The sequence below is a fragment of the Cyclopterus lumpus genome, chromosome 7 (assembly GCF_009769545.1).
Source record: "Cyclopterus lumpus isolate fCycLum1 chromosome 7, fCycLum1.pri, whole genome shotgun sequence".
NCBI lineage: Eukaryota > Metazoa > Chordata > Actinopteri > Perciformes > Cyclopteridae > Cyclopterus > Cyclopterus lumpus.
Window position 1 is genome coordinate 13014197 of NC_046972.1, and position 9030 is coordinate 13023226.

The window sequence follows — 9030 nt, forward strand, 5'->3', positions numbered from 1 at the left end:
GTCAACTTCATGTTGTTGCTAGAGGTTATCACCAAAGGTCAGTAGGATTCATCCTCTAGAGAAAATGAACACCTGAACAAAATGCCAATCAATCCAATAGTTGATATTTCAGTCAACAACTGAATGCAGACAGGTCTAACATTTTATTTTATTGAGCACATTTCTGTTAGAGCTCAAATCAAATCTTTGTCATGTCTTTCACAGATGTATTTTCAATCTGCCAAGAAACAAATTTTATTTTCTCATCACTTACATCGCTATATTATTTTAAAAAATGTAAAGTCTCTTTCACTGACACGAGTTATGAGTGTGAGGTTTTACAAAAGAAAAATGTATTTCAATTAATGAAAGTCGCAAGAAGGAAAGGAAAGTTTTAAACCAAGAGAAACATACAAAGCCTTGCAAAACAGATATGTTTACAACAAATCAGTAGACTCTAAGACCATATTATTCTTTTAATTACATGCATATTGTTTTGCCTATAAACTCTGTAAATCCTTCTGTCTGGGACAGTTGAGTATTTCCAGATTGCAGACAGTCCAAAAATGTTGCTGCAGGACTATTTTTGGACAACCTATGTCTGTTTTTAAGTTCCCCTGAGCCCGAGTGCACCCTGAGATCCACACGCTGTTCTGTTTTGGTCACACACAGTCGAAGCCATGGGGTGATGGGTGGCTGCCATCTTGGTGTCTTCATTTGAATCTTGCTTTAATTATTCTGTGTTTCCACCATTTTATTGTGTTTTTCTTCTAATTTCTTGGTCACATTTTCTTTTGGGGTTGCTCCCAAAACAGATTATTAAAAGATGTGGAAGATGAAAGCTAGCCCCACAAGTCATGTAAAGACATCGCTCCTGACTACTTTGGAGGAAATACATCTCCACACTTCAACTAACACAACTGAAGCAATTATAAATCAAAACGCCAGTTTGGTATGATGTGAAACAGTTTCAAGTTAAAGTGTGCACTGTTTAAAAATAGACAAGATAAGATATATATAAATAAATAAATACAACCAAATGAGACAACGCATAAGGTCATGATCCACTCTTTATAATCTGAAATTAAACAAACCCATAAATCAGGAATACAAAGCTAATGTGTAAAAGTGACTCACTATATAATTGTCACCTGTGTGTCTGCTGCCATACATGTCTCCACTAATGTGTTGTTGTTTTGTTACCAACATGCATATTATCACAAGAGAATCTTTAAATGTAAATAACATCTAAAACCCCCAGATAACAACAATAATTCACCTTTTAGCAGGTAAGCAGGAAAAAAACTGCTACCTGTCAATGTTTGTTTTTGTATTTAATATTACAGGTGAGATATGGATGTAAAAAACTCTGCCGAAGTGATTTTTTCTGGATTCATACTTTGCGCTATTTTTTGTTCTTTGTATCTGTACATTGATAAGAATATGGATGCCGTGTTTTGATGTGTTTCTCTGATGGCATTCCAAAATGTAGTTAGTTTTTTTGCTCAAATATTAAGAAACACATTTGAAATGTTTTCACATCATACTAACTATACATACTCACAGTAATTACTGATTACCTTGAACTATCCCTCCCCTCCATTTAGGGGCTCTATCAGCTATCTGTGTGGGCTACATTCTGAAAAGATTCAAATCATATTTGTATGCACTTATTAAGAGTGAGTGAATTATTATATTGAAGAAGCAATGGTGCAAATGTTCATACTTCTGTACTGGTTTTGTTGTTTCATTGACTTAACCCTAACCCAGCCCATAGCAAGTGTAATTTTGGCTCAGAAAAAAAATATTACTCTGGCTCTAAACAATTAATGTTCTAAGTGTGCAGTAGTTGTTGCTCATACCTTTATTCACCCACCCTTGAGTCAAAGCACAAACACCTCAAACTTCCACTTATCATTGAAATAATTTCTGCCAAGTTACCCCGAATCTCCTCCTCGTCTAACATGAACACCTTTAGCTCTTCCCTCCCTGCTTCCTTCCATGCATCTGAAGTATAGCACAGGGGCGTTCTGTCTTTTAACCACATATAGCTGGAGAAAATATAGCAGATGCTCACAGAGTCTGAGCAAAGTGCTGGTGAGACTGGTCCTGGAGAGACTGCCAACAGTCTAATATTAGCTGAGCACATGGCTGTCTATAGAATCAGTCACTAAGCTGGCTAAACTTAGTTAATTGCTTCCCAAGCCTCTTTCCAAGTTATATTGCTCTACCACTGACCTCTGCTGGGTACTCTGGTGTCTGGGGAGAAGTTGGACGGCCTTTTGCAGTGGTGAGTGAATGACTGTGTGGAATTTGCAGAATAGGAGGAAAATAACTCTGACCCTAAAAGGAAAGTGTTGGTATATCAGGAGGTGGGAATCAGAACAAAATGTTCTTTAACTTGAACATCAGATTAGTAATCATTTGTAGAAATCTGTTGGATTTTCTTTTGGGATAAACACAAACTGCTGCTCTTTAAGTGTGCTATGTGGGCTGTGCTGTCCTCGTCTGGTAAAATTGTTTATTTATTCTTGTATATCTAACAGGATAAAGGAAAACACCGAAAACATACACACACCACTCCCTTTCCTCCACATTTATCAACTTAATTTCTGTTTTGGCCTTTCACAAGCTATACATCCTCACCGCCAAGCATGCCCTTTCTTCCTCTTCCTGAGTTTCATATCAGTAAGAAGTCAGGTCACACCTCAGACGTGTGTGTCTAAACATAGCATCTTTGGAGTAATGGATCAGGTTAGTGTGATGCTATAGGTCTGATGTGGTGATTCACAGCCGAAGAGACAACTTCCAATAAGTAATTGGTTGGGGCATTTGATAGGATTTAGTGAGATTATGTCATTGGAGGTGTGTCCACTTCAGATGGCTGGTATTAGCAGTGTGTCTCTGTTAGTTAACTCTTCAGAGCAGATCAGAAGCTATAATTCTCAGGATCAAAAAGCTTTTGAATGAGTCACAATTTGAGAGATCTAAAAATCGAAATAGTTTTGCTCGTTAACAGTGCTGGCATAAAGCATTTGCTTTTTTAATGGTATGTTTCTTCTCAAAGTGCAATGTGCAACATGTATATTTAGAGCAAACAAGATGTGCCTTGTTGTAAGCTGGTGGATATATTTGGAGGTGAAACCTTCAGTGAGGATTCATTTTATAAACCTGAGCTATCTAAACATTTTGATGAACTACATAAACAGGGCTCATGTCCAACACTGCATTACCCAGTTTGATCAGGAGAGGACAGTGCATCCCACTAACAGAGAGGAGTTGTTGCATAAGGCAGAATATATTCACATGCAGTCACAACTTGGTCCTACTCCAATTCACCATCAGGGTTAATCTATTTACGTGCACCTTTTAATGCCACGTGATTGAGTCTGTGATGCTATGAATAAACCTGTTGACGCAATATTCCTGTCCACATATTGGGATTTGACCATAAAACAAAAGGGTTATGGTTACAGTTCAAGCAGAAGGCTTGAACCAATGTGAAACTAGTAAAAAATAATTATAGTAATTAAAGCGTCTTTATCTGGTTTCTTATAATAGGAATATAAGATTACTTAAACCAGATATTCAAACTAGTGATATTTTTGTTGACACAAAGTTACCTGAGAAACCAGGTTAAGAAGACAATTAAATGGAAATGTGGGTTCTGTAACAGCGGATAATGAACATGTGTTTTGTTGTATTTTAAATGTCTCAAGCATGCACATTTTGCAAACCAGTTGCTTCAAACTTTGACAGCAGGTGTTTGTGTATATTTGAGCATTTGTTTGCATGCATCAGACTGTCCATGTGTGTCCATGTATGTCTGTGTGTGTCATCCCTGTCATGAGAATAATTACTAGCAAGGCCCCCTGGCTTATAGTAACAGCAGGGCTAGTTTGTGGTCCCAGCAAATGGATTTCCATGAGAAAACAGGCCCAAGAGGCTGTCTCCTATCACACAGACACACTGAAATGATTCAGACAGGGGATCCTCAGCAGCACAGCAGATTTAGGAGCCATAGCCTCCATGATTCAGTCACAGCACTTATTTGGACAGTTAAAAGAGGTTTTCTCTGACACAACAGACGGGCAGCAGAGAGCTGTGGATGGACAGATTCAGAGAGAGCCGAGGAGGCAAGTGAGAGAGAGGAGGAAGAGTGAGCCGCCGAGCTCAACGGACTGTAAGGGGAGCAAGGTTGGCTGTTGTCTGTTTCTTTCTCTTAATCCTTAAATCTTCTGTAATCAGGATGAGAGGGAGAGAGCATGTTGCCTGACTTAGGACAGCAGTCTATGTTAGGACCTGTATGGATTGATGAGGCATCCTAACTGTCCAGTAGGAGAGATGGAGGGAGGGGGATGGCATTCAGCTGGAGACAGTTTGGAAACGGAAACTTAGCGAGTTTCTACCAAGAGTCAACAGGAAGACGGGAACACCAATTAATGAGGATGGTTAAACCACTCAAAGCTTCTTCCTTTTGAAAGAAGAAAGAAAAGAGGACTTATCCGTGGATTGTTTAAAGGTGAGAAGATTATTTTTTTCACTTTGCTTTGGCACAAATTGTTGCACATATTTTTACATCTTTACTCCACAGGTCATGTTTAGGACCCTGATGAAGAAGCTTTATCTGATTACAAGGTGCTGCTCTGCACCTCTGCAGGATGTGAAGGGCACAATATTAGAGTTAAAAAAAGGAGCGGTCTATATTTGTGCAGAAGGAGGAGATAGAAAAGTTTGTGTGATTGTAATCTTCATTTTTCAGCATGGCACAATGCGGAAATAGGAAGATTGTTTGTGGCATTAAAGGAGTTGAGCAGTTCTATCTGGCATTTAGTAAGAGCTTATCCAAAATATGCCATTACTCTAATACATTGTCTGCAAGTGTATAACTGAAGCTGTGCAATCTGTGTTAATGTGTGCCTGTTAGGATATGGTGTAGCGATGTGTGCAGGGCCAAGGCAGCTTGAAGACTGAAACCCACAATCCCTCACTGGAGAACAATCAAGCTCTTTCTCATGCACAAAACATTAAGAATGACTAAGTCCATCCCATCCCAAGCCTTGAGAAACAATGTCATCACTGGTTTCAAAATATCCTTCATACAAACATAACATTCGCATTTTAATGGGTTTATACCAAAAAACTACTGGATAACCAAGTGCACTTCTACTGCTCACTGTGTGACACAGCTAAGACACCATGACAGATGCTGTCATTCGCCTGGACTCCCATTGCTTCCGGCACCATATGGCCTTTCTCAACCCAGTACACCCCTCCTACTATGCCTTCAGTCACATGACTTTCACAGAGCAAGCTTCTGCAGTTTTACAATGTTTCTTGACTATTAACTGTGTACCTGTTATTTATTTGTAGATATTTACGCATGTATTGCAAATTTCTATACATTTCTGAGTATTCATTATCTTAAAGTAAATAATAGCGAAAATATAACACTCAGTTACAACTACTTAATCTCTTGTTCTGTTCTATAATGGGCTGAGCGGACATTGCCAAAAAACATGTTGCACATCTTGTAAATCAGACTTACGGATCAGTCTTGCGGATCAGGAAGGCGGAGGTGAGGTTAAGCTCATCCTCCCCTTCTAGTCACCGTCCCTTATACAAGAGGGCCTTCATGTCATAAGACCTATTTAATACGCTAACTTCAAAAGTTAACAATGTATTGCCATCATTCTTGCATTCATACTTGCATTATATGCTTATTTTGAGGGGAAGAAATCATACACAATCCTGTCCCAGATGGCATTGATCAAAATGGAGTAGTGATGTGCTTTTTGCACACAAATATTTTGCCGTCACCAACACCTTTCACATTAGGATAAGCACACATTGTTGACAGTACCTGAGTTGGAACACAATATACATCAGTTAATGTTGTGTCAGTTTGTGTCCACAGTGACAACTATGAATGTTTTCCTATTTAAGATGTAGATGGTGAGCAGCAGACCCGACACCCAGGTGTGAGCACAGGCGGAAAGGGGAACAATGGCCACTGCAAAGTATGACCTCCACCTGGGCGCAGGCCCATCCGAGGACTCGGAGATCCTCCTGGATGATTCTGACTCAGGGAGTGTGCTCTCTGACGACTCTGTGCTTCCCGACTACGAAAGGGATGAAAAGTACACAGAGCCGGCAAAAACGTTGTATGAGGCCTGCGCCCGGAATGAACCCAAGTCCCTGTGCAGGATCCTGGAGAGAGGAGTCACTAAAGATGAGGCCATGGATCTGGACATCAATGGCAGGGTGAGTTGGATTTAATTTCCCTTTTTATAACAGTGACTTTGACACAAAGTGAGAAAAGTGAAAAAAGGTTTGATCGTCATGTAGGTGCATTTATTTCAACATTGTTCCCCCTCAGAGTGGACTGATGTTGGCTGTGGGCAAGGGATTCGTAGACATTGTCACCATGCTGCACATATGTCCATTAATAGATATCAACCACCAAGACAACGATGGCAACACTGCCCTCATGATTGCTGCTCAGGCAGGTGTGTCTCATGACATATACACCACATAACCTCAACATCTCCTCTCAATTCATCAACCGACCATATTGACATGATGTTCGTTTGTTTTTCCCAGGTTTTGTCACTATTTTAAACTACATCCTTAACTTCTTCTCTGGCGTGGACACCGAAGTCAGGGATCCCCGTGGCTTCACAGCTCTCATAAAGGCAGGCCTACAGGGCCGAGAAGAGTGTGTATCCGCGCTGTTAATGCATGGTAAGTTTATGGTGCATGAGACCTCCTATTACCTTTGCAGGAGGAACATCTGGTGTGTGTGGACACATGAACAATATATGTATTCAGAGGCAATAGGCCCAGGTTCTTACATTGGTGCAGACAATTCCCCATGGGACATATTTAATGGTTTAGGAGAAAACAGTAAGGATGGAAGTATGACAACTAATGTGTGCCATTCATAACTTGCCCAGGAAAATGTTTACCAAAAACTATATATCTGATCTGTGAACTAATCTGGTCTTTTTTTTATGTACTCAAATGTTATGTCAGAGACAGATAATTGTACAGGCAAACAGAGACATGTGTAAAATAGAAATATATGTCTGGTACTCTTGGTTTTGTTTTCAAGTCTTGATTATTCATTAAGCGGGTGATCCACAGTCTTTGAAATAGATACATGTTCTTCCAATAATGAGTTAAACTGAATAATTACTATATGATAGCTTTAGAGCAAATCTGCAGAACTCTGGCCTGATTGATGCTGTGAAAGTGTTACGCTGTACATCTACTCAATCAAGAGTGCTCCAAAAGTGACCACATGGTGGGGTCATTTTACTGAATGGATTTCCCCACGTCCCTCAGCATCCAATGATTATTAACTTGTGTCCTTGTTGTTACAGTTTTGTTTATTTATTGTTCTCCTCTTTTCATGCGCAGGTGCAGATATGAATGCAATGGATCTGGTCCAAGGGAGAGGTCTAAAGGATTGGGTCCTTAGGACAGGAAGGTTTGAGACTCTAAACAGAATCCGCCGCCTGCAGGCTCATTCTGTCGCTGAGCAATTCTGTGATAGCTACATTCCTGAGTGGCCTGAGCTGAAGCAACTAGTAGCAAAGGCCACAGCCATCAAAACAACCAGCCAAAAGCTGAGGCAGTGCTTAAAAGACAGTCTTTCGTTAAGCTTCCCTCATGACCCCGAAGACAATGGGGTCATGGACCATATGGTGCGGATGACTACGGGCATCCACAGCCACCTGATAGTCACTGGTTGCCGTCCACTCTGTCCCTCCAGCCCCCCAGAGATTGGCAAGCGACGGTTTGCTGTGCCTGAGCTGCTTGAAAAGTACAGCAGCAAGGAGTTGGAGGAGAGCACAGTGTCCCACAGTAAAGGCTACATCACCACCTCTGATTCTCAGGTTTCTGTGTCAGCCCCCTCTGTATCCCTGACCTCCTGCTGCCAGGACACAGAGCGCAGGGAAAGCATGATGTCAGGTGGCATGAGAAGCTTCATTCCCTGCAGCATGGCACACAGGAACAGCATCTTCCCCTCAGGATGTATTCCCAAGATTGAAGTAACTAAATCTGGGGAGCCCACTCCAAAGAAAGAGAAAAAGAAGAAAAGGCAGAAGGGCTACCTGGAGCTTCCTGTCTGGAAGTACAAGGAGGCCAAGGATGAGAAGAAGAGAGAGAAGAAGCAGCAGGAAAAGGAAAAAGAACAAGAGAAAAAACAGAAGGGTTCCAAACGTTCATCAAGCCAAAAATGAGGCATTATTCTCTTTTCCTTAAACAAATACTGAGATAAAGTCATGCATGACTTTATCATGAATGAACATATGTGATTACAGTGATGCCTGTTTTAACAGAAGACATATTGTAAAACAATGTTGGAAGTGAGCAAATGACAACTGATGGATTTGAACTTTGGAAAACTGAAAATTCTGAACCAAATATTATTTGGTTTTGGAGACGTGACATGTGACATGACTGACTTCTTCCTTAAGGATTGGTAGATTAACTCTTATTGGGATGCAAAGTTAAGTGACCACAAACACCTGCAATGACATTATTTCACTTAGAAAACACTGTACATTGAGGATTTTTCAAATCTGTGTATTGTAAATTATGGTATTTAACTAATTTAACTAGCCAATCAAAGACACGATCGCGATGTTAAATGGAGGGAAAAGATTTAACAAATCTTCAAACTATATGCTTTGCTCCTCTACGCCATGCACTCAAAAGGGAAAGTGACTGCTTTTTGCAAGACCAAGAAAACTGTTGGAAACGTTTCAGAAACAGGAAGTGAATCGTAGCTATAATACATTGTCCGATTGAGATCAGAACTGCTCAGTCAGCTGACACAATTTCAATATACTTGAGTGTTTCCTGCAATCCCTCAAATATGAAAAAAAACTGGTTAAATTCAATATTACAGCATGATATAAATTAAATCAGTCACCATTTTTAGATTTTGTCAACACTCTTATTTTCAAGGGTCATCCAATCTTTACTGTATGCAACATGTAGAATATACCGGATGCCTTTTATTATATCTTTTTGACAGAA

The 9030-nt window shown here is 40.2% G+C and overlaps 1 protein-coding gene across 1 annotated transcript; it reads left to right on the plus strand.

The window, feature by feature from the left end:
• The first annotated feature begins 5985 nt into the window (after positions 1-5985).
• ankrd33aa (ankyrin repeat domain 33Aa) lies at positions 5986-8228 on the plus strand. Its single transcript, XM_034538139.1, has 4 exons — positions 5986-6243; positions 6359-6488; positions 6583-6723; positions 7402-8228. Exons 1-4 carry the CDS (start codon positions 5986-5988, stop codon positions 8226-8228), a joined length of 1356 nt encoding a protein of 451 aa, XP_034394030.1.
• The last annotated feature ends 802 nt before the right edge of the window (positions 8229-9030 follow it).